This window comes from Salvelinus fontinalis, chromosome 8 (assembly GCF_029448725.1).
Source record: "Salvelinus fontinalis isolate EN_2023a chromosome 8, ASM2944872v1, whole genome shotgun sequence".
Classification (NCBI taxonomy): domain Eukaryota; kingdom Metazoa; phylum Chordata; class Actinopteri; order Salmoniformes; family Salmonidae; genus Salvelinus; species Salvelinus fontinalis.
The window spans coordinates 12,937,598-12,963,645 of NC_074672.1; the positions used below are offsets into that span (position 1 = coordinate 12,937,598).

The window sequence follows — 26,048 nt, forward strand, 5'->3', positions numbered from 1 at the left end:
CTGCCCATGCTGTCACAGATGCTATAATCGCACACATACAAAGTCCTTTGTCTATGTCTATGTCTATGGCCTGTTGTTCACACACGTATCTGTCCTCTCATTGGCTAAAATGGTCCCACCTGATCTCACCTCATCCCGCCTGCCTTCCATCTTTGAGGACATGTATTTCCATTGTTAGAGCGGTCACTTGACAATGTTGTCAATATAATAGACCGTCTTTGGTGCCTAAGAGGCTGCTTGAATGCCAACGATTTGGCAGTAACTCCACCCAGCGGTCGGATGACAGTGGTACACAGGAACCAGAGGGCCACACAAAGTCATTTTATTCAGTTTACTTACACAGCTCATAAAAGTTTCAAATTGAAACAGAGACAAACAGGGATGACAAATAGATACATTGTAACAAATAGAAAATAAAAGTCAGATAAAAGTACTCAAAATCATATAGAAACAAATGCAGTCCATTTTTTGAATTGTAAGTTTTACCCTGCATGCTAACAAACAATTCCTATGTGTTCCTACAGGCTTACATACGTACAATATATATTACAAAGACATTGTATGGATAATACATCAGCATTATTTCTCAATATTTTAAAACAAAGGCAAAATGTATAATCTAATTAGATATAAATAGTTTATTACAGAGTTAACCCACCTATTTTCTAATTTGTTTCAATTATTGTAAACAGACAACATTCACAATTTCAGCAATACATTTGCCTTCAATAAATGGAATGAATATTGCTTCTTAGATGTTTGATATGTTGTCTTTCTGTGCTTTACTTTTGTATGAGGAGTACTTTATTTATATTATTGTTGCCTTTCTCACTTTCAACACTACTAGTGCTTAAACGAAATGTCGTTTTTTATTTTTTTTAAACAACTAATTTACCGACATCGGTTCAATTGTTTGAATTTCATTTCGTTTTTGTTTTTTTGAGACCCCACTGCACACATTATACAATTTGTCTGGAGCTAAATCAGATCCCGCCTGAACTGTGCTATGTAGTAGGGACTTGTAGTTTTCAACAGGCCAATATTCTACATAGTTTTGCGCATAAAACGTAATACTTAACTACATTAACCACAATCCATTGCGCATCTACTTGCCTGGACTGTTTCTTTTACGTCTGCTAAGGAAGAGAGAAGAATGCTCGATCGTGAGGTGAGAACAGCTATTGCTTCATGAGGTATCTACCTGAAATTACATGATCTAAGATTATATGCCTTATTTACTTTGAAGAACTAAAAAATAGTAAATGTGTCAGACAGCATTGGCAGCAGCTCTATAGAGATGAGATGATGACTTGGAATGAAATAATTGTCATCAAATAAAACAATTTTTATTTTATTAAAGTAAAGTAAAGTGAATAAATTATGGTTAATAAGTAGTAAGCAGTAATGGGAAGTCACTACCATCATGGGACTTTTATTAATTGTTTTATTTTGTGTTGTTACAGTTTTCGACCCACATAATGCATAATGCATTTAATGTAAAAAAAATAATAATCGAAATCGCAAACCGTGTTTTTTTTAAATTATAATTAAACCCGAAACGACCTCAAAAAGCACTAATCGCTCATCATTAAACACTACATCCATAGTTATTTTCTTTTTTTCACCAGCCCTTGTATGTTTGCTACCATGGCCTCTTAAAGCTACGAAACCCTTCTCCTGGAATTGGTACGACCCAGGCTGCTGAGGCTGGCAGTGCTAGATCTACGGGAGAGACCAAGCGTGGGTCCAGTGGGGGAGATGGGGGAGACCTCGTTAGGACAGCCATGTTGCAGCAGGATGTCAGCACACTCTTTGCTCCCAGTCTTTCTGGCCATGGTCAGGGCTGTCTGGCCCTGGGGATCCCTGGCCTTCACATCACTTCCATACTGCAAGGAGAGAGAGATTGAACAATTCACCATTTACATTCTGTATAAAATGACCAAAAAGTATAATCATTGAGAATGTGGTGAATTAATGAATACCTTATGGTTATTTGAAGTCACTTGACTTGGGCAAAAGGCTAACAAAGTGCTTCCAGTGCTTGGGAAAGATAGGAAATCATTTGTCCAGACCAGGGGCTTACCCAGACTAGCAGCTGTGTCATGACCACATCCCCCAGCTGACAGGCAGCGTGCAGGGCAGTGTGAGGCTGTGTCTGTGAGGGTGCTCCTCCAGTGGACAGGGCAGTGTTGATCTGGTCCTTGTTGCTGTGGGCCAGGAGTAGTAGGAGCCTGGGCAAGTCCCTTTCTGTCACCGCTGACAGCAGACACACAGACATAGCAGTGTCCCCTGGGCCTGTGGAGCTTGGAGCAGGCAGGGGTGCCACAAACACCCGTTGCTCGTATTTGGCACGGATCCATGATTCTCTCTCCTCCCTGTGAGAGAGACCCGAACATACAGATGAGTGACCATGAGTTACCATGGCAACTCTCCATGGATCAGGAGAGAGATCTCTGTGACAATATACAGTACCTTCCATTTGATTTACTGCAACACATTATTGGTTGCAATCATTTCAATCTTATTTTAGTCTAAGAATGGTCTTTATTGGACAAAAAGAAGGGCTTTTCTTTTGAGCTCTCACGAAACCTAAAAATCTAATAAGGCTTACGGATGTTCCCTGTCTATTACATTCAAACAGAGCCCTCACCGTGTGGCGTTCGGGGTGGGTTTGTGTCTGCCCTGGGTGTGGCTCTCCCAGATGCTATTGGCCAGGTGGTTGCCGATGGCGGTCAGGACCTGGGTGAGCTCCCGAGGCCAGTCATCCAAGTCCAGAGAGCGGACCCTCGATAGGTGTGTCCCAAGGTTACGGTGGATCCCTGAACACTCAATGCAGATCAACGCACCCAGGTTGAGACTGGCCCATGTGGGGTCTGGATGAAGGACAGACAAACCAGAGCACAGGAAGTGAGATAAAACAAGCGCAGTCTGCATCTAACGTAATCTAATTGATGTTCATAACAAGGGTCATTGCTAGAAGGGATCCAGCTTTTGTCAAATTCATGTCAAAAAGTTGTTTTTTTGCATTTTGCTAACCTTAACCCTATTCCTAAGCTTCACTTAATTATCCTAACCTGCTACTTTAATTCTCCTAACCTGCAACGTAAGTTCTAGCCTGCTAAAAAAAGTCAAATCTGACGTGAATTTTACAAAAGCTGGATCCCTTCTAGCCAGGACCCATAACAAGGGAGATAAAGACAGAGAGAGCCTAGAAACCCACTTGGTGCTTCGCAGTCCACACAGAGGCTGTTGCCCTTGGCATTGCGGATGGCCTGTATTGCTACTGCCTCACTCTGGCTGCTCCTCCGTGCCTATAAAAGAACACACACCCATTTCCCGGGAATTAAGTGCATGTGGCTGCCTACGTCACTAGACAGAGATCAGCACCTTGGGCAGCGATTCCTGTCACTACACAGACAAACAACGGAATCTCCCCTCCCCAATTACAGAACAGAAATTCAGAAGGAACATTTATATGCTATCAGACATTTTTACGCTGTAGGCCTACACACACAAATAATGACACATACATGTAAAGAAGGGCATTGTAATGTTAAGTGTGACCAAAACACATCTCAAGGTGCTGCCAAGGCCAGTGCATTGTGGTCCTTGCCTTGTTCCTAAGGCTCTCACAGGACTGCAGGCTGGCGAGGATCTGGCTCTCTATGGCCGCCACCCAGGAATCTCTTTCCTCTAGAGTCTGGGCCTCAAAGTGCCATGTCTGCCCCGTGCTGGACACGATGATGAAGTCAACATTCTCCTCATCTACAAAGAGAGGTTGGTAAAATGCAGGGGGGGGAAAAAATGCAACATATTTTAGTAAGTTTGAACCCTGTGAAACACTTATTTGACATATTTGACAATTACAACATACAAACAGACTCACTGTGCCACCATGATATGTTCGCAGAGCAGGCAAAAGGCATGCAATGGGGTGACAAAAGGGTGAACAGCTTGGTAGTCATAAGGCAAACAAATAATGAGCTTTACAAATCACAGTTTCGATCCGAATGTGCAATACAGGTAAACAGTGACAGACAAACAAGACACAGGACGATTCAGTGATCCAGCTGCTCATGTTCCTCGTTACCTGTCTTGTTAATATTTCTCAAGCTACCAAAGCTTTTTAATTTCCACATTTTGCGCTTGGCTGCAGGGCGACAGATTAGCCCAGAGAAGCAGGAGAGGAAGAGAAGGAAAATAAGAGCAAAAGAGATTGATATAAATAGTGCAGAATAATCTGGCAGAGATGTACAGCAGGAGGCCCAGAGCTCACCTTCAGCCTGTCCAATGGCTGTGTCTCCTTTCTGGTTCATACTCTTCTTCCTTGTTTTCTTCTTTCTGTCAATCATTGGAGAGGACTGACCGTCTTTTCCAAAAGGGAGACTGGTTACTCCTTCAATAGCTTCTGACATTGAGGTACAAGGACAAATTAAACACTGTTTGTTATGTGCTTGCAGCTCTGGTTTTAACATGCTCCAAAGTCCACATTGGCATACTGTATTAGAAACCCATTATTATGAATACAAATGGAACACAAAAACGGTTTTCTGACATACCAGCACTGTGTGACTTGCTGGACAGTGACGATGGACAGCATTTTACCCCACTCTCTGCTGGAGGAGCCAATGCCCCAGCCTGTTCTTCTACAGGCACAAGGCTGGGTGGCAACAGTGGGGCACTGTCGCTCTCCGTGGCCCCAGTGACTTTGACTACGTCGTTGAGTCCAGGGGAGGGGGAGGGTCCACAAGGGGGGACAGCCCTGGGTGGGCGTTTCCCTGGAACCTTCACTGTGACACGCAATAGGTCGATCTCTTTAGCGTGGGCATTCTGCATGTAGTCCTGAAACCGCTGTAGGAATATTTTAAGATAATACACAACACAGAGGACTAGACATCAATAAGGAATTAACAATCAATGGAAATAGTTGTTTTTCAGTTCAACATCTGTTTAGAATCTGTGTAGGAATTTCAGTCCTGGACTCATAGCTACAGGTGTCAAGTTTTCATTGATCCAAATCATTTATACATTGAGCCTGAAACAGGGTACTTGTTATTTGGCCATTGGCCCAATTTTACTGCAATGAATTCTAATTGGTCAACCGCAGGCTAGGGTTGGGATTAATAAATTACATCCAGCCCCTTTGTTGTGTGGAGAATCATTGAGGACAGGGAAGAATTAACATCTACTTCTCAGCCTAACATCTATGATTTGTCCTCTTTGAATAAACCTATTTTTCTCCCCCTGATTTGCTTTGGTGTCTGTGTCATTGAAGAGTAACATCAACTGCTAACACCGCCAAAAACATTCCCATGACTAGGTTGATGTGCTGAATATCACTAGACTAATATTGCAATGTTACTGTGTATTAAAGTTCACAAAAGTCGATTTTAAGACGTGTTATAACTCAGACGTGTTATAACTCAAATGAGATATTACTGATGTTGATTATGGTGCGACTTACATTGAAGCTGGAGTGATAGCCCAGTGTGCCGTTGCTGGACAGAGTGACATATTTCTTCTTCCACTCTTTGTTCAGCGAGCTCCCACTCCGCTTCCATAGGATACTCTGTTACAAACAATGGCTTTAATGTTCCCTTCTATTACCGAAGATATAATAGAACTAGCTTATTCATAATACACGATATCCAGTGTGTGTGTCACACTGACCTGCTTGATAGTGATAGCCCGGCCACTGCCCAAGTCACCTTTAGGGTCAACATTCTTTTCACTGCCACTGCCTCGACGGTTCTGAGAGAAGTTGTACCAAGGCAATGGAGTAAGAGACGACTGTGTGAAAGGTATAAAGACGGACTGGCACAAGTTTACAGGACAGACCCATGTAGTGAGATGAGAGTGTGACAGGTATAAAGACGGACTGACACAAGTTTACAGGACAGACCCATGTAGTGAGATGAGAGTGTGACAGGTATAAAGACGGACTGACACAAATTTACAGGACAGACCCATGTAGTGAGATGAGAGACTACATGATAGATGAAGAAGAGAAAACAAACCGTGTAACGACTACTATATCTACAATTGTACATTTATTTTCCAGCTCTCGTTTGAAATGTGTTTGCTTGAATTGTATGGCTCTTTGGGACATTGTTCCACTGCCGAAAGAGTCTTCTAATTTTGATCAGCAGAGATTCGGATAACAGTAACTGACCTTGAACAGGGAGGTCCGTCGTTGAGGGACGTTTCTCAGGGAACCCAAGGAGGTGACACTGCCGCCCCCCTCTCCCCCCGCCCCAACCCCCGTCCCCGCCCCACCCCGCAGCTCTCTATGGCTGATCACAGGGGTAGAGGGTAGGGAGGAGGGGTAGTTACTACTCAGTCCTCCATTACTAGCCTGAGAGGGAGATGGGAGGACAGATAGAGGGACAGGGGGATGGGGTGAAGTGGACAAATGAGATGAAACAGAAAACGAGGCAAGCAGACAATTGACACAGTCTTCTTCCTTCTGGAGTACACTTGCAATCTACTAGGATAAATCCTACAACAGTGGTTCTCAAACGTTTTGAACCATTCTTTGAATCCATGTATGGCCTCCTTTTATCCCCCAGGTGAGCTAAAAACCATGTACAGTATTTAGCCGTTGCTCAAGGTTAAGTCAAAGCTCATATAGGAGGAGCTACAATACTACAGCTGTTATCCACCTGTGGCTCCCACTGCACTACAGTATTGATTTTCTGTCAACAACACAGACGAGATAAGCCTGGGGAAAAATACAGATGTGAACAGTTTGTAGCATGTTACCTGTCCAGGGAAGGATGTTGACCCAGGTGTGGAGCCCCCAGAGTGACTGGGGGAGTTGGGAAGAGACTTACAGGAGGCCAGTAGGGCAGACTGCTTTTTCTGTGTGACTATCTTCTGGGCAGCTGAGAGGACAGAGCAAGATCGGTAAGAATTCACGAATTGCTAATGACGTTCTTTTGTCCAGCATGTGAACTGTATTGTTAAGTGGAATGATTTGTGAAGCATCGATGATGCTGTGCTTTATGAAGACTGAATGTTTGTGTTTAAAGTAGGACTGAAATTCTGTATTGTGTTGGCACATTGTTAACAATGTGCCTGTCCCACTGCTGACACCAATGTACTCAATGTCATTTGACTTACCCTCCTGAAAAACCCGGTCCACGTTGAGCCCATAGGTGGCGCAAGTCTCATAGAACACACAGTGCCTCACATCAACGCATAGCTGCCGGGCACGTACGTCCTCAATCACACGCGGGTTGGTACTGCTGATTTTGTCTACAGGGTAGAGAACAACAAACAAAGACAGATGAAGTCATGAACACTTTACGTTGCTAGAGTAACAGATCATTGGAATCCAAATAAACAAACAAGCACTCACTGTTTCCGGTGTGATCGGCAGTACGTCTATAATGGATCTCTGTCTGTTACATGCCCATTATAATGAATAGCCTTAATCCACCCCCTAAAGTCATCCGTTCCTGCCTCCTGTCCCTTACCTTGTGTGCCAACCACAACCAGTGGGATTTCGGCAGTGCTGCGGAGTGTGTTGAGCTGGCTATAAAGTTTGTACACCTCCTGGAAGCTGGCCTCATTCTCCAGACTGAATACAAGGACCACTGCATCCACCCAGCTGCTGAACTGGAGACAGAGATTTGATAGGATAGGGAGAGAGAGGGAGAAGAATGCAGAACGAGTCAGCGATAGCAGTATTGGTTAAGTATTGGTTAAATAGCCCACAAAAATAGAATGGATTTTTACCAACTAATCCAATGTAATTCAGTGAATTCTATTAATCAATCTTTCTGTGTCTCTGGTGCTATAGCGACACATTCTTGCACATGGATAACAACAAGGCTGTATGGTTCAGAGGGTACAGATACACACAAAAACAAACCTGTGCATCAGGAAGCGCAGCCTCCTCCCTGATGAGTAGTAGATGGTTCTGTCCATCTACCAACACCTCCTTCTTATACCTCCCCCCTGACAATGGAACAGTAGAGCAGAGGTTAGTTACTGTGTGTCAAGAGATTCATGAAAGATAAAATGGCAGGACTGCAGAGTTGTTCAGTATAGGACGAAGAGGACAAGATAGGAGTTTTTCATGCTTACCTTCAATCTTCTCTAGAGGAAGATAGCTGCCTGTTATGTATCTATTTACCAATGCTGACCTGCCACTCTGAAGACTTCCCAGCAGCCCCTGCACAGATAAAAAAAAAATAGGAAACACACACATAACCTGTCTTCACTAATGTGGTAGTTAACCTGAAGGAAGTGGGTAGAGGAAGCTCTATCTAACTTCCCTTTCAAATGACCTTTCACGAGGATGGATTTGTCTTACCACACGGAGCTCTGGGATGGATCGACTCAGGGTCCACTCTTGACTATTTGCACAACTAGCTGCTTTGGGACAAAGGGAGAGATAGAGAGCGAGAGAGAGATAATAATGTATATAATGCTAGGGGAGTATCATAGTAAGGAAGATCCTGAAATGTCACTAAGTTTGCTTATGAAATGATTTATGAATATAGCTGATAACCACGCCCATTTAAGAAAATGCACTGTGAGGTCAAACGGTGCCCCATGGATTGATGATGAGCTGAGAAATTTTGTGATTCAACGTTAGGATGCCAAAAAAGCATCAGATAAATCTGGCACTCCGTTTGATAAGCAAAGTTATTGTGAATTAAGAAATCTTGTGACCAAGCTAAACAAATGAAAGAAGGGTTTCTATAAGCACAACATTGATGAAGTAAAGGGTGATGGGAAAAAAACTGTGGAGAATGTTGAAAGCTATTATGGGTAGGAATTCAAACATGTCCGCCTCTTTTGTTGAATCAGAGGGTATATTTATTACAAAACCACACGATATCGCAATCTACTTTAATGAATATTTTACAGGCAAAGTGGACAGGCTGAGGAATGCTATGATTCCAACTGATGGCTCCATGTCATATACTCTTATAAAAGATTGTATCATGAAGGAGAGGCAATGCAGGTTTGAATTTTATCGAAGTGGAGTCTTTATTTAACTGAGCAAGTCAGTTAAGAACAAATTCTTATTTACAATGACGGCCTACGCCGGCCATACCCTAACCAGGACGGCGCTTGGCCAATTGTGCGCCGCCCTATGGGACTCCCAATCACGGCCGGTTGTAATACAGCCTGGAATCAAACCAGGGTCGGTAGTGACGCCCCTAGCACTGAGATGCAGTGCCTTAGACTGCTGCGCCACTCAGGAGCCACTATTACACTACCTAAGGATACAAAAATCTGGATTCACTGGTACTAATAGTCGTCCTATAAGCTTGCTTCCTGTGTTAAGTAAGTTATTGGAAACAGTTGTATCTGTACAAATCAAGGATTATTTCTCATGTAATGGTCTGATAACGGGTTTCTAGCATGCATACAAAGAAGGGAATTCTACGAGTACGGCCTTAGCACAAATGACAGGTGATTGGTTAAAGAGGATGGATGACAGGAAGTTAGTTGGTGCAGTGCTGCCAGATTTCAGTGCTGCTTTTGATGTAATTGATCATGAACTGTTCCTAGGTAAACTCAAATGTTATGGTTTCAAGTCAGCAGCTCTATCCTGGATGTAAAGCTATCTATCCAGGAGAAGGCAAAAAGTGTTCTTAATGGTAGCTTTTCAAACAGTAAAGATATACATTGTGGTGTTCCTCAAGGAAGCTGCCTAGGCCCACTTCTCTACTCTATCTTTACTACTGATTTACCTTCAGTAATGAACAAAGCAAGAATGGTAATGTTTGCCGATGACTACAATGTATAGCGCAGCATCAGAATGTAATGCGCTAACAGATGTACTCAGTAGGGAACTAAGAGTGGTGTCTGAGTGGGTTGATATGAACATATTGGTGTTGAACATTTCGAAAACTAAATGTATTGTATTTGGTTCAAGATATATGCTTGCTGATGATACCCAATTGAATTTGTCGATGGACAGAATGTAAGGGCTGTCTCTCTCCTCATCCTCGGACGAGGAGAGGAGAGAAGGATCATCAGACCAAAATGCAGCAGTAGGGAAATAGGCCATCTCTTTATTTGAAAAAAACTATGATGGCAACACGAAAAAACAAAACACTTTCAAAAATACAAAACAAGAAAACGACGTTGACGAAACCTGAACATAAACTTACATAACTAAACGTAAACTCACGGACAGGAAACAGACGACATCAAAATAAACGAACAGCCAAACAGTCCCGTATGGTACATACATTCGACGACACAGGAGACAATCACCCACAAACAAACAGTGAGAACACCCTACCTAAATATGACTCTTAATTAGAGGAGAACGCAAAACACCTGCCTCTAATTAAGAGCCATACCAGGCAACCACAACCAACATAGAAACAGATAACATAGACTGCCCACCCAAAACACATGCCCTGACCTAAACACATACAAAAACAACATAAAACAGGTCAGGACCGTTACAGAACCCCCCCCCTCAAGGTGCGAACGCCGGGCGCACCAGCACAAAGTCCAGGGGAGGGTCTGGGTGGGCAGTTGACCACGGTGGTGGCTCCGGCTCTGGACGCTGTCCCCACACCACCATAGTCACTCCCCGCTTCTGTCTTCCCCTCCCAATGACCACCCTAAAACTAACATCCCCTAAATGAACGGCCAGCACCGGGACAAGGGGCAGCACCGGGACAAGGGGCAGCACCGGGACAAGGGGCAGCACCGGGACAAGGGGCAGCACCGGGACAAGGGGCAGCACCGGGACAAGGGGCAGGTCCCGGCTGAGGGACTCTGGCAGGTCCCGGCTGGACGGACTCTGGCAGGTCCCGGCTGGACGGACTCTGGCAGGTCCCGGCTGGACGGACTCTGGCAGGTCCCGGCTGGACGGACTCTGGCAGGTCCCGGCTGGACGGACTCTGGCAGGTCCCGGCTGGACGGACTCTGGCAGGTCCCGGCTGGACGGACTCTGGCAGGTCCCGGCTGGACGGACTCTGGCAGGTCCCGGCTGGACATGGCAGGACGGCTCTGTAGGGAGGAGAAGGAGAGACAGCCTGGTGCGTGGTCTAGGCACTGGCTGCGCTGGAGAGGAGGAAACAGCTGGAGAGAGAACCCGGAGAGACAGCCTGGTACGGGGGGCTGCCACCGGAGGACTGGTACATGGAGGTGGCACCGGATCTACCGGACCGTGAAGGAGGACACGTGCTCTTGAGCACCGAGCCTGCCCAACCTTACCAGGTTGAATGGTGCCCGTAGCCCTACCAGTGCGGCGAGGTGGAATAGCCCGCACTGGGCTATACTGGCAAACCGGGGACACCACTCGTAAGGCTGGTGCCATGTATGCCGGCCCGAGGAGACGCACTGGTGGCCAGATGCGTTGGGCCGGCTTCATGACATCCAGCTCGATGCCCAACTTAGCCCTCCCAGTGCGGCAAGGTGGAATAGCCCTGGGCTAAACTGGGCTAAGCACGCGTACTGGGGACACCGTGCGCTTTACCGCATAACACGGTGTCTTACCAGTACGACGCCTTCTACCTCCACGGTAAGCACGGGGAGTTGGCTCGGGTATCCTACCCGGCTTTGCCACACTCCTCGTGTTCCCCCCCCCCCCAAGAAATTTTTGGGTCTGACTCACGGGCTCCCAACCGCGTCGCCGCGCTGCCTCCTCATACCAGCGCCTCTCAGCCTTCGCTGCTTCCAACTCCTCCTTGGGACGGCGATATTCCCCTGGCTGAGCCCAAGGTCCTCTACCGTCCAGGATCTCCTCCCAAGTCCAGGAGTCCTTGTTGCTCTGTTGAGCACTCCCTTGCCGCTTGGTCCTAGTTTGGTGGGTGATTCTGTAACGGCGGTCCTCCTTCTCTTCATCAGAAAAGGAGGAGTATTTATCGAACCAAGGCGCAGTGGAGTTTGAACACATATTTATTAAACGAAAACACGAACTTGAATAAACTAACAAAAATAACAAACGGTGTAGACAGATCTAGACGACGAACTTACATGAAACAAGAAGAACGCACGAATAGAGAAAACAGGCTACACAAAAACAACGATGAACAAAACAAACAGAAACAGTCCCGTATGGTGCAAGACATAACACAGATACGGAAGACAATCACCCACAAACAAACAGTGAGAACACCCTACCTAAATATGACTCTTAATTAGAGGAGAACGCAAAACACCTGCCTCTAATTAAGAGCCATACCAGGCAACCACAACCAACATAGAAACAGATAACATAGACTGCCCACCCAAAACACATGCCCTGACCTAAACACATACAAAAACAACATAAAACAGGTCAGGACCGTTACACAGAACGCATGTAGATCAAATGAAAAAAAGAACTACTAGGTTGGACGCAGCTTTATCATGGTCAGAACAAATAGATAGTATTGTTATTAAGATGGGTAAGGGAATTGCTGTTACAAGACAATGTTCAGAGTATGTAACATCTAGCACTCTGAATCAGGTGATTCAATCCCTGGTCCTATCACACTTAGAGTACTGTCCAGGTATATGGTCATCTGCAGCAAAGAAAGATAGAAAAAAGCTCCAAATGGCTCAAAACAGGGCTGCTCATCATTGCTCTATCCGTTTGAATACTATCCAAATGCATCAAAATCTCTCATGGCTTCACGTTGAAAACAACTTACTATCCAGTCTTCTGATTTACGTTAAGAATGTTTTTTCAAAAAAACACAGTACTTTTCAGGCCAGTTAGTACATACTAGCAACATGCATAACCAACCCAAGCAAAGAACAAATCGCATTAATCTACAGTTTTATATAGAGCCATAGCTGAATGGAACTCTTTACCAATCCATATTTCTCAGGCAAAAAGTTAGACCATATGACTGGACGATAGACCATATGACTGGACAGGAAATAGAAAGCACAACATTGAGGGCCTCCCGGGTGGCGCAGTGGTCTAGGGCACTGCATCGCAGTGCTAGCTGTGCCACCAGAGTCTCTGGGTTCGCGCCCAGGCTGGGTTCGCGCCCAGGCTCTGTCGCAACCGGGAGGTCCGTGGGGCGACGCACAATTGGCATAGCGTCGTCCGGGTTAGGAGGGTTTGGCCGGTAGGGATATCCTTGTCTCAGTATGTTAAAATGTATGCACTCTACTGTAAGTCGCTCTGGATAAGAGCGTCTGCTAAATGACTAAAATGTAAATGTAAAGCATCAACTAATTGTTAAATGTGTTTCCTGTCAGGTATTTTAGTTGTCAGTATTGTCTACTTGTTCAATGTTTGTAAAGTTTTAATTTGTAATGGTTTGTAATGTCTTATTAATTGGTGTTGGACCCCAGGAAGATTAACTAATGTTACGGCGTTAGCTAATGGGGATTCTAATAAACAAAATTCACAAATCATAACGGCCTTGGATAGGAACAGCGATAAATTACTGCTATGTGAATTATAACTGTGTGGTAGCCAGACACCCTTCATGAAACCACATACTGCATGTGGATTTGTGTAAACTGCTTCTGCATAATGTATGTTGTCTGCATATCCTGTTTATTGCCTGTCTGTATATTCTGTTTGTTGTGGCAGCTCCATTTCACCAAGTCAAATTCCTGTACATGCAAATGTATAATGAACAAAAATATAAACACAACATGTAAAGTGTTGGTCCCATGTTTCATGAGCTGAAATAAAAGATCCTAGAAAATGTTCCATACGCACAAAAAAAGAAGCTTATGTCTCTCAAATGTTGTGCACTAATTTGTCTACATCCCTGTTAGTGAGCATTTTTCCTTTACCAAGATAATACATTCACCTGACAGATGTGGCATATCAAGAAGCTGATGAAACAGCATGATCATTACACAGGTGTACCTTGTGCTGGGGACCATAACAGGCCACTCTAAAATGTGCAGTTTTGTAACACAACACAATGCCACAGATGTCTCAAACTTTGAGGAGTAACAGATGTGAAATGGCTAGTGTAACAGTATAACTTTAAACCGTCCCCTCGCCCCGACACGGGCGCGAACCAGGGATCCTCTGCACACATCAACAACGGTCGCCCACGAAGCACAGTCGTTACCCATCGCTCCACAAAAGCCGCGGCCCTTGCAAAGCAAGGGGCAACACTACTCAAGTCTCAGAGCAAGTGACGTAACTGATTGAAATGCTACTAGCGCGCACCCGCTAACTAGCTAGCCATTTCACATCCGTTACACTCACCCCCCTTTCAGCCTCCTCCTTTTCCGCAGCAACCAGTGATCCGGGTCAACAGCATCAATGTAACAGTATAACTCTAAACCGTCCCCTCGCCCCGACACGGGCGCGAACCAGGGACCCTCTGCACACATCAACAACGGTTGCCCACGAAGCACGGTCGTTACCCATCGCTCCACAAAGGCCGAGGCCCTTGCAAAGCAAGGGGCAACACTACTCAAGTCTCAGAGCAAGTGACGTAACTGATTGAAATGCTACTAGCGCGCACCCGCTAACTAGCTAGCCATTTCACATCCGTTACACTAGCTAGTTAGCGGGTACGCGCTAATAGCGTTTCAATCAGTTACGTCACTTGCTCTGAAACCTAGAAGTAGTGGTTCCCCTTGCTCGTCTTTTGTGGAGCGATGGGTAACGACGCTTCGTGGGTGACTGTTGTTGATGTGTGCAGAGGGTCCCTGGTTCGTGCCCGGGTATGGGCGCAGGGACGCACTAAAGCTATACTGGTATATTGATGCTGTTGACCCGGATCACTGGGTGCAGCGGAAAAGGAGGAGGTTGAAAGGGGGGTGAGTGTAACGGATGTGAAATGGCTAGCTAGTTAGCGGGTACGCGCTAATAGCGTTTCAATCAGTTACGTCACTTCCTCTGAAACCTAGAAGTAGTGGTTCCCCTTGCTCTGCAAGGGCCGCGGCTTTTGCGGAGCGATGGGTAACGACGCTTCGTGGGTGACTGTTGTTGATGTGTGCAGAGGGTCCCTGGTTCGCGCCCGTGTCGGGGCGAGGGGACGCCGTAAAGTTATACTGTTACAGAGGCAGTGAGCAATTGGCATGCTAACTGCATGAATGTCCACTAGAGTTGTTGCCAAAGAATTGAATGTTCATTTCTCTACCATAAGCCGTCTCCAAAGTCATTTTAGAGATTTTGGCAGTACATCCAACCGGCCTCACAACCGCAAACCAGGTGTAACTGCGCCAGCCCAGAACCTCCACATCCGGCTTCTTCACCTGCGGGATCATCTGAGACCAGTCACCCAGACAGCTGATGAAACTGTGGGTTTGCACAACCGAAGAAAAATGGTCAAAATACACCTCACCAGGGTCTTGACCTGACTCCAAATGCTCACCTCCAATGGCCTCAGGCACGCTGGAGAAGTGTGCTGTTCACGGATTAATCCTGGTTTCAACTGTACCGGCCAGATGGCAGACAGCGTGTATGGCGTCGTGTGGGTGAGCGGTTTGCTGCTGTCAACGTTGTGAACAGAGTGCCCAATGGTGGCGGTGGGGTTATGGTATGGACAGGCATAAACTACGGACAACAAACACAATTGCATTTTATCAATGGCAATTTGAATGCACATAGATACCGTAATGAGATCCTGAGGCCCATTGTCGTGCTATTCATCCGCCGCCATTACCTCATGTTTCAGAATGATAATGTACGGCCCCATGTCTCAAGGATCTGTACTCAATTCCTGGATGCTGAAAATGTCCCAGTTCTTCCATAGCCTGCATACTCACCAGACTCACCCACTGACCCATTAAGCATGTTGGCGATACTCTGGATCGATGTGTACAACAGCGTGTTCCAGTTCCTGTCAATATCCAGCAACTTCGCACAGACGTTGAAGAGGAGTGGGACACCACAATCAACAGCCTGATCAACTCTATGCGAAGGAGCTGTGTCGTGCTATGTGAGGTCACACCAGATACTGACTGGTTTTCTGATCCATGCCTTGACCTTTTTTTAAGGTATATCTGACCAACAGATGCATATCTGTATTCCCAGTCATGTGAAATCCATAGATACTTTTTTCCACTCAGTTATTTATTTAAATTGACTGATTTCATTATATGAATTGTAACTCAGTAAAATATTTTTAATTGTTGCATGTTGCGTTTATATTTTTGTTCAGTGTATTTGGCGAATTAAGGTTATTCTGATTCTGATTCTGATGAAAGCAACCCTTGACTATAATATCAACTACTGGATTTAACTAGTTTCTCAATTGAAAGTTTATCCCCTCTGCCCCTCAGAGGCTTGCAGTAGTATGTGTTGTTCTCCTAGAATGCCCTTTACATGCTGAAGCTGCCAGTCACGGCATCTGGTTTCGCTAAGGATCAAAGTGTCTAAAGGTGTCTGAAGCAGGGAACTCCCTTTGCAAAGACAAAGAGAAGGTTCGGGGACACTGCTGCGTTCTTCGTCCTCTCCCAGTGGAACACGACACCCACACGCACTCGTCACGGTCAGGGAGGTAACACCACACACAAAGTCACGGTCAGCTAACACAGAGCTGTGCCACGCTGCCACTGTCCCTGCTGGGCCAGAGAGGTGACATGCCCCCAATGCGATGTGAGGCACACACCCCCAGACCCCCAGTTGTCTCTGTCCACTGTCCACAGCTGTGGCTCTGTGATGAGAGCGAGAGAGAGAGCGCAGGGTGCTGAGTGCCTCTGTGTTGCTGTTGTGGGTTCCAGGGACAGACCGTTCTACCTCACAGCAGCCTGGTTCTGATCTGAATCATGGCTACAGACCATCGGACGAGCCCCTCACAGATGCGTCCCCTTACAGATGCACAATGAGTGCATAGAAGATGGGGCAAGTAAAAGATAGGGAGGAGAAAATGGGCTTTTACACAAGCTACCACGTCGGGCAGCCCTCTAGTCTCTCAAATGAACACTCAGATAAGAGATTAACTTGACTCCATCTGAATTCATCCCCAGTCAAAGGGCTCTTTATGTGCCAGGCCACATGAGAGATGTTGCCAAAGCAATTAGACAGCATGATCCTTATACAGCTGCCTGCAACACACTCCGTATAAAGCTGAATATCGAGACTCCCTCTTAGAACTGTATGAAAACAACAGTCACGTGTCACTTAGATTCAAAGAACCCTTCCGGTGCACTACCCTTCCATTCTTTTTAGGAACATCAAAAGTCTCACTCTTCCCCTCCGTTTCATGTCTCTCTCTCTCTGTTGTACAACACACCCATCACATACATTTCCCTACCCATGTTGCTATGGTAACCTTTCCTCCAGACCCTACTAGCCTGATTCTGCTCTTGCCCAGAGAACACATACGTGACCAGACACAAAACACATGCATGTGTAACAGCATGAATAATATACAGACACTTTAGGCACATACTTAAAATCAGCATACATAAAATCAGTTCAAACTAATATTTAACACAGGCTGCAGGCACACATCAGTGAAACCGCTTGTCAATACAGTCCACAGACAATAATAATGCTTGCATGTTATTGAACTTGACCATAAATGGGTGATGATTTAAGTGACGTTTTTTTTTGGTCAGAGGCAGATGAAACTACAAGGCATTCTGATGTTTTATCAACTTCTCACACAAATAGGGCATATCAAATAGCTGATCAAATAGGGCATATTTATTATTCATAGACCTTAGAATGTCAGATGGTTGAAAACATGAAGTACAGGGAAGAGAGAGAGAGAGAGAAAGAGAGAGAGAGAGAGGTGCCAGAGATATTTGTGGAGGAATAGTCAGGCATTGAGTGGGCGGAACGTCAAAGATATGGATTAAGGATATTGGCTGTAATTGCACTTTCCCAGAGGGTATTCATATTGTCAAATTTCCCTTGAACCGCTCCAGTTTTGGAGACAGAAAAAAACAGCAGCCAAAGCAATACATCAAAATAACAGATAGTCATGGTGCCATGCTGTCAGCCTGCTGCAACAGCCTGGGCTTTAACCAGAGCTGTATATCCATAATATATACTGTAGTTCTGGCTTTAATCATTAGGATCATTATGAGAGTTAAACAGTGGCGGTGTCCCAAATGGCACCCGATTTCCTATTTAGTGGACTACTTTTAACCAGAGCCCAATGGGCCCCGGTCAAAGGTAGTGCACTAAATATGGAATAGGGTCCCATTTTGGGACGAACACACAGTGTAGCTACGCCGTGGAGAGATTACCCCTTCAGGCTGCGTGAAATCATCCCCCGTTCCATTCAGAAGGGAATTAGATTAAAACTGTCCACTATTGTCAGCTCAGAGATCAAAAGACTTTCTATCATGGTTTTACAGTCACACATGGCTCTAAGTTAAACATCGCAGACACGTGACATCCCTTTTATTATGAGCTCAATATCAAATGTATGCGAGGCTCTCAGAATAGCTCATTCCCTTCCCTCCATTACAAATGACTTGCTTGGCATACGGATCAAATACGGGACTAGAATAAAATGGATACTCATTTGATTCCTCCTTGACTGTCTAGTTACATGATGGCCGAAAAGCAGCAGACAGACATTTCCTCTTGATCTTTATGTAAAGTATTTCAACCCTTAGAGCAGTGCGTGTGTGTGTGAGAGAGTCGGAAGGGACTCTGCTTCATTTTAGTGAATGCTGTGAGTGTGGGAGGAGGTAAGGAGAGAAGGTTATTGGTCTGAGACACGGGGGTGGTGTCATTGTGTGACCCTTATTGTTTGATACTTTCAACATAAGAGAGTGCATTGTTTGTGTGTGTGTGCATGCGTGTGTGCTTGCGATGTCCTACCGTCCTCCTCACTGGACTCTCTCTGTATATTGCAGACAGGGGGAGGTGTTGCTGTATTAGAGGAAGTGGTGGCTGAGACAGAGACAGGGCTGCTGCTTTTGGTGAAGATCCCACTGATGAACTTGAGCATCTTACGATCTCGAGCAGAGCCCTTTTGTCCCTGCTGGTTGTGGGGACCAGGCTGTATCTGGCTGTTCTCTCTGCCCACACAGAGGTCCTCTGCCTGGCTGTTAGGGTCAGTGTCATCCAAGGTACAGCTGTAGCCCCTGCGTGGGGGCTTGGGAACTAGGGTGACCGGAGCAGGTAGAGAAGCGGAACTGTTCTTCAGTCTCTCCATCCTGGGATTGTCTCGTTTTGCAACCGATCCTCCTCTTCCCTCCTGTGTACCAGCTTTGTCCCCAGCTTCATCAGTCACTTGTTCTTGATTCCCTGCTCCATCTCCAGCTTCATCCCTACATCCCTGACCCTGAGATCTGGCCCGACCCTCACCACTCTCAGCCCAGGAGGCCCGACAAAGACCAGGGGACCGGGTTGGGATTCTGCCGTCTCTGCTACCCAGGCTCTGGGATGCCGAGGGGCTTCGCTTGGCCTCCCGGCGGCTGGTCACAGGGCTGGCCAATGGGCTGTAGGCTTTCAGCACGGACCCTGGATGATGATCTCCCGTGCGTACAGGGATACTGCTCCCGGTCGGGGTGCGGTTGGGGTCGACTGCTACCTCCACAGATGTTGAGGTCTGCTGTGTAGCTGTGCTGCACGTTAGCACTTTTGAGGTGACTGTTGTCGTCTGGTTGTCCTCTTTCTCCCCTGCTGCATCCTCTCCACCCGTTAACGTTTCAGTCTTGACATTGTCAACAGTGGAGGAGATAATAATGTTGTCTCCGTCTGGTAAATCGTCACTTTTTTTAGGAGGAACATCGCCCACAAAAGGTTCATTGTCTCTTGAGGGGAAACTGGGTGATTTCCTCTCCTCCTTCTTGAGTTCACTACCTATTCCACCCTCCAGGACAGCAACATCTGCCTGGTTGTCCTCTGGGGAGAAGGGAAGTCCCGTCTCCACCCCAGCCCCATCCCTAGCCTCCCTCCCCTGGGTGATTGACCTGGCCTGCTCCCCTCCATGTTCTTCCACAGCCTCTACCTTGACCAGGGTGAGGGAGATGAGGTAGGTGGTGCGCTGGTGCAGCGTGTCGGCTCGGCTCATGTGATCAGGCTTTGGTAGACACACCATAGACAGAGAAATTCAGAAAGAGCTGACACTGACATGGGTCGATGACTGACAAGCTTTGAAATTCTGATCCTCAAAGGAAAATGACAGCAGGTGGGAGCAAACTCACACACAGAGAGAGAGAGAGAGAGAGACAGAGACAGAGACAGAGACAGAGAGAGAGAGAGAGAGAGAGAGAGAGAGAGAGAGAGAGAGAGAGAGAGTAGGGGGAGAGAGAGAGAGATGAAGTATGTCCTCAAGGGGATTAGAACAGAACTGCTACCCACTTTCAGATGTATTTATTCACTTCCTTTCCCTCTTCTCTGCTTTTAGACTTAGGATTCCAGTCATCCAATGTCAGTGTTTCACTTAATCTTCCATCCATTTTCATGGAATGTAGAAAAATGCAACATTTTTTGCCCACAAATTATCTGAAATTTGTGCAGTTGTGCTAACCAAAAGCATGCTATGGTAAAAACAGCAGCAGTATAAATATAGGTGGATTCAATTATTCACTTGACCTTATTTGTGTTGTGTTGCCGCTCCCCCATCTCGAATGGTGTTCAACTCCATGTCCCATATTTGATGTAAAACGCAAATCAGAAAAAACGAAATCCGCTCCAAGTCACAATATAGTCTATCTCACTGCAACTGTCGATCAAGTGTCAAGAAAATTTGAAGCGTTTGAATATTCCCATGTTGAAAAAAACATAAGAAAATATCCTCACAGACGTACAGACCATGGTTTATCCTCTTCAGCCATGTGTTCTGACAGGAGCCTATACTCAATCAGAGAAGGGTTGTGGTCAGAGCGAGAAAGACAGACAGGACAGTGATCCGGCGTGATGTCGATCAGGAAGAAAAAGACAATAGGATCCAATCGGAGGCAGAGATCTGAAGATGCATGACCGAGTCACAGCGCCCGGCCACCATCACGCCTCTCACCCTCGGTCCCTGTGTCTTTCAAGCGTGTCAGGCACTGTGCATGTCAGTAGTACCACCAGCCTGTGAGGCTGAACTAAGCCTCCGTGCTGAACACTGAACGTCTCTGGCTCTGAATCTCTCTGCTATACAGACAAATCATGTTCGACATGAGTAGGAAATAAACAGTCGCAAAGCTGGTACCCGGATAGTATGGATACAGAGAGGAATCTTCTCAATCCCTCATCTTGATCCCCCTTCTTGTGTGAGCGCCAAACCAAACAGAGAAGGAAAACCCTGTTTCTATCCTATCTCCCCCTCTCTGTCGCTTTCCCTCTCAGCAGGCAGACTGTGTGCGCTGTCCCTGCTCTTTATTGCTTGTCACTCCCCCTCCCCTCTCTCTCTCTCAGTCTCTCTCTGTCTTTCTCTCTCCATGTTATGAATGTGGAGGTGATGAGGCGTAGATGAAAAGACTGGTGGTAAAAGCTCAGAGAAGCTGGACCTGGTGAAAGAAGGCAGGAGATACCAGAGGAGGGGAGATCAGGGGCAGAGAGACAGAGAAAGAATAATGAAAGAGGTGTGGAGAGGGTAATCAAGAGTGACAGTGGAGTAGAACGAGGGTTTGTTGGAGAGGAAGGAAAATAGCGACTGCTTTATTTTTCTCATTCTCCTTTCCCTTGTCTGTTCTCATTGCACAGCTGCAGCAGCTTCATCAAGATCCGTCACAGCCACTCAGTGTTAGTTATCATCAGTACCCCCCCCCCCCCCCTCAGTCTTTACTCAAGATGCTGAGCTGGCCTGTTACTAAGGTTTTAGGATCTTCCTGGCTCCAGTGGTATTATCCTAGCTCCTTTCCTACTCTATCAGCAGAGGATCTCTATCTCTGTATCTTAATTGTGTGTGTGTGTGTGTGTGTGTGTGTGTGTGTGTGTGTGTGTGTGTGTGTGTGTGTGTGTGTGTGTGTGTGTGTGTGTGTGTGTGTGTGTGTGTGTGTGTGTGTGTGTGTGTGTGTGTGTGTGTGTGTGTGTGTGTGTGTGTGTGTGTGTATGCATTGATCTGTAGCCTTCTCTACCATATACAGGATGTATGTTCATTAGCAGATGTGAGGGTGAGAACATATTGGATATCAATAAGATCATTACACATTACATTCAAATAAATAAAACAAGAAAAACTGAAAATGTTCTATATCAGACTCATTAATACATCTCTATCCAAATGTTACAAATTTCAGATTTAAAAAAAAACATACATTTTATGGGTTCTCTTTGTAAAACCACGTACAGTTTTGTGAGGGTTGTTTACGTATAGAATCTTCACATACACTAGACTCATATCTCAGTCTCTCCCTGCTGACATCCAAATACATAACATCTGACTACCCACCTGCTCACACCTACTTCCCCTCCCTCTAACCCGCTTACAGTCACTGAGGGGGCCTTGACCTCACTCAGACTGAATACAAAAGACCCTGACAGCATTTAGCTTAAGGAGGAAAACACAGCCTAGGAACAACATGATGCAGTCTCAAACACAGAGGAAGTGCACTGAATGAATGTGACTGGTACATCCACCTTAGGGCTAATGCAAAATGTTATTTTTGGAGTGCAGGTCAATTTATGTGTGAAATCCTGCAGAACATATAAAATCAAATTTTTGGTGTTCAATTTCTGTGCTCACGTGTAAGATGTTTGCATACCTTTCTGTGCTGTCTCTTGATGAATCTGATATAGACACCCACAGATTTGAGATGAAGAATCCGGTTGCTCAAGGCAAGGATTATCAGACAGGTGGGCTCTCTCTCTCTCTCTCTCTGACACACACACACACACACACACACACACACACACACACACACACACACACACACACACACACACACACACACACACACACACACACACACACACAGAGAGAGAGAGCGAGAGAGTCAGATGGACACTGACAGAGGGCAGTGTTGAGGCTGGATGATATTTTTATATATTACCCAGCTAGCACATTTGGTTCCTTGGAAGTTGTGGTAACGTATGTTTTTGGTTTCACATTGGATGTGGTAATGAAACCATACATTTCCTGACAGGTGAAAACTGAACATTTTTTAAACGTTATGAGAACAGAAGTGAAAATTTGGCCTTTTCTGGGAACGTTAATGTTTAGGTTGCAGGGAAGTTCTGAGAACTTTTACTCTGGTCCCTTTAACGTTTTCCAGGGAGGTTTTATTAACGCTCTGAGAATGGAAAATATAGGTCAGTTGGAGGTTTTTGAATAACTTCCTTAAACTTTCAATTAATGTTTCAATAAGATTTTTAATAACACTGCTAGCTTATTTGGGGTAAACTTTTTTAAACTCCAAGCACAGATAGGACACATGGTAATTCATTTACTTGGGCATTAAATCATGCAAAGGCATGCATTTTTTAATTGTGACATGGCATCAGTGAGATTCAAACCTATAATATTCTGTTCTCTATCAATGGAATTAGTCCACTGCACCACCAGGATGGAGCTAGCATGCCATGTTATTTTATGCATACAAATCTGTTTATTTTTGTCTATTCAAACAGACCCCATTTCAAAGGAAACAATGCTGAGAATGGAATGTACCTGTTTTTAAATAACATTCTTAGAATGCTCTCCTTAACTACTCCCAGAAAGTTGCGGGAAGGTTGTATGCAAAATAACCATAGGGCGGCAGGTAGAGTGTTGGGCCACTAACCAAAAGGTTGATAGATCAAATCCCTGAGCTGACAAGGTAAAAATCTGTCATTCTGCCCCTGAACAGGGCAGTTAACGCACTGTTCCTAGGCCGTCATTGTAAATAAGAATTTGTTCTTAACTGACTTAGTTAAAATAAAGGTTAAATAAAAAAATGTAAAACATGTTCTCACCAAGCTTTAAGAAACCTATGGTTCTCAGAACGTTATGTGCTAGCTGGGTATTCCATCTTTGCTGTGAGCAATCCCTGGTCCTCTTTAAAAGGCCCATTGCAGCCGTTTTTCTCTCAATATCAAATCATTTCTGGGTAACAATTAAGTAGATTATTTTTACAAAAATTGCTTCCTAGCAAGATACATTTTTCAAGCAATAATTTTGCAAGGACTGTCAGGGAGTGATCTAAGTGGGGAGGGGAAAACTAGCTGTTATTGGCAGAGGTTTGGAACTCTCTTTCTTATTGGGCTATTAACCAATTTACTGTCTAGTGATGTCAAAACTCCATCCCACCAAAACAGGCTGACATTTTAGGCAGGCTTTTTAAACAGCTCTTACACTAAGAGGGCATTATCATAATTCTCACAATTTCACAGTATTATTCCATCCTCATAGTGTGGAAATATATATAAAACACTGGATTTTTTTTTTTTTTTACAGCACTGGGTCTTTAATCTGTTTTCTCTACAGAAATCATCCACTCTCCCACTGTGTTGGCATGCTGCAGAGAACGGAGCTGCTGTATGTGACAGATCCTAATTCAAATGGCTTCATTCGGCACCCTGGAGCATCACTCCTTCTCCCCACTGTTTTTTTGGTCAGCCTATTTTTGGCACGGCGGCCATCATCCGCTTCATCCAACTCACTTCCATTCAATTCCTGACAGAAATGCCGCCTCTGACACCAGTGCAATGGACACTATGGGCTCTGGCCAAAAGTAGTGCTCTATGTAGGGAATAGAGTGCCATTTGGGACTGAGCCCATGTGATGGGTACCACAGAGTGGACTGTCCAAAGTCAGAGTCTTTGATCGTGGCTGCCATGGAACATGTGCTGGCCAAAATGTATAAATTATGCTAAATACATGTTTAAAGCACAAGTGACTCTCAACTAATTAGGGACTCTGGTGACCTTTCTCTCACAGCCAAATAGGGGAGTGACTAAATTACTATCTTTCACTGAATAATACATTGATGATCCAGGGAGAAAAGGTTTAACATTTATTTTTAACATCTCTACTCAATTTTGGTTATGGTTTAGGGCAGCCATCTCATTCATTAGTAAAACAAAATAGCAAGTGAACGACAATAAAACAAAGATGCTCTGTGAAATCAAGAAAGAAACTAAGCAAGAGTGGGAAGGAGGATGGAGGAAGTGACGGAAAGCGACAGAATTCGCATGCAAACTAAGGTGCTAGGAAACTGTCTTGGTCTGAGAGGAAGTGGCTTTGAGGGTACAGAAGAAGGGTGGCAGACAGCGTTTTGGGTTGAACAACCCTACTGCCATGGCAATGGCCACAGAAACTTGTTGTTTAACCCTGTGTTCAGACTAAATAGTAGCTACACAAACATGGCTTCACTCTCAGAAGAAAGTAAAATGGAAATGTTGAAGTGAGAGAGAGGAGTGTGGAAGAACGCACCCCCACGAGGAAGTCAAGAGGTTGATCTTATCGTGATCTGCAGTCAGTTGTTTTGAAATGCACACACATTTCTGGGTAACTGGTCAGTCTTGACCTTAAATTAAACCTCCACCTCCATCACAAACAATGGTACATAACACTTTACTTGAAGGGGGTATGCACAAGGCATAACAGTTGAGAAAGACTTCAAATGGGCTAATCAGTGGAAAGAAAGATATTTTCCGTTACCAACAATATTATACAAACCTATAATGTGATCTAAGTCACATGTTTGAATGCTGTACTTTAATTGGAATTTATTCAAAACTGCACATTCTAATTTCGTGTCAAACAAAGCTTGCACCTGCTGTGATGATAAGAGAGCTTACCCTGAATACTATGGAGGTAAACCTTCAGGCCAGAACGGAGCTGCTGATCACCAACCCTCTCAAACTGCTTGAACAGTTTGTTGATTGTGTTCTGGATGGATTCATGCCGTTTCACCTCTGCTCTTATGGCACTTGACTGAGCCAATTTGTTGCTGCTATTCATCTTGAAGCATGTAGATTGAAATAAACTGGGTAAATAATACAGTTGCTTCAGCCCATTTGAACTCCTCTCTTTTTCGTTCCACAAATGAACCGTTAAAATGCAAAAATATACTCCAAAAGAAAGGTACACTCAAAAGTCTAGACCACAAAACACCAGAGCTCTCATTGCAACATGTTTCAGTTTCCTCTGATGGCTTTGAACTGACTTCCTTATTTCAAATCGTTTGTGCTCTAGGCAACACTAACAACTGCAAAGGTTATTTTTGCGGATTCAAAAGTCATACTATTTTCTTTTAAATTATAATACAATTTCAGGTCCAATAGGTGCATTAAGTGTTTGTGTTAATAGATATCTCTATGTTCACAA

At 45.0% G+C, this 26,048-nt stretch overlaps 1 protein-coding gene across 7 annotated transcripts; it reads right to left on the reverse strand.

The window, feature by feature from the left end:
• Positions 1 to 317: 317 nt before the first annotated feature.
• Positions 318 to 25,776, reverse strand: agap2 (ArfGAP with GTPase domain, ankyrin repeat and PH domain 2). Of its 7 annotated transcripts, none has more exons than XM_055931143.1 (19): positions 20,405 to 21,300; positions 18,683 to 19,889; positions 8,321 to 8,382; positions 8,092 to 8,179; positions 7,877 to 7,962; positions 7,479 to 7,620; positions 7,123 to 7,257; positions 6,763 to 6,884; positions 6,173 to 6,355; positions 5,671 to 5,751; positions 5,465 to 5,569; positions 4,560 to 4,851; positions 4,277 to 4,405; positions 4,091 to 4,150; positions 3,614 to 3,765; positions 3,221 to 3,311; positions 2,651 to 2,873; positions 2,084 to 2,375; positions 318 to 1,886 (listed from the first exon to the last, which is right to left on the reverse strand). In XM_055931143.1, the coding sequence occupies exons 1-19, from the start codon at positions 20,432 to 20,434 to the stop codon at positions 1,662 to 1,664; spliced, it is 3,705 nt and encodes a 1,234-aa protein (XP_055787118.1). In that variant the 5' UTR covers positions 20,435 to 21,300; the 3' UTR covers positions 318 to 1,661. The 7 variants fall into 7 exon arrangements, with proteins under 7 accessions (XP_055787118.1, XP_055787115.1, XP_055787117.1 ...); XM_055931140.1 differs by having other exon boundaries at positions 4,277 to 4,408; positions 20,405 to 21,299; XM_055931142.1 differs by having other exon boundaries at positions 4,277 to 4,408; positions 8,321 to 8,379; positions 20,405 to 21,298.
• Positions 25,777 to 26,048: the final 272 nt, after the last annotated feature.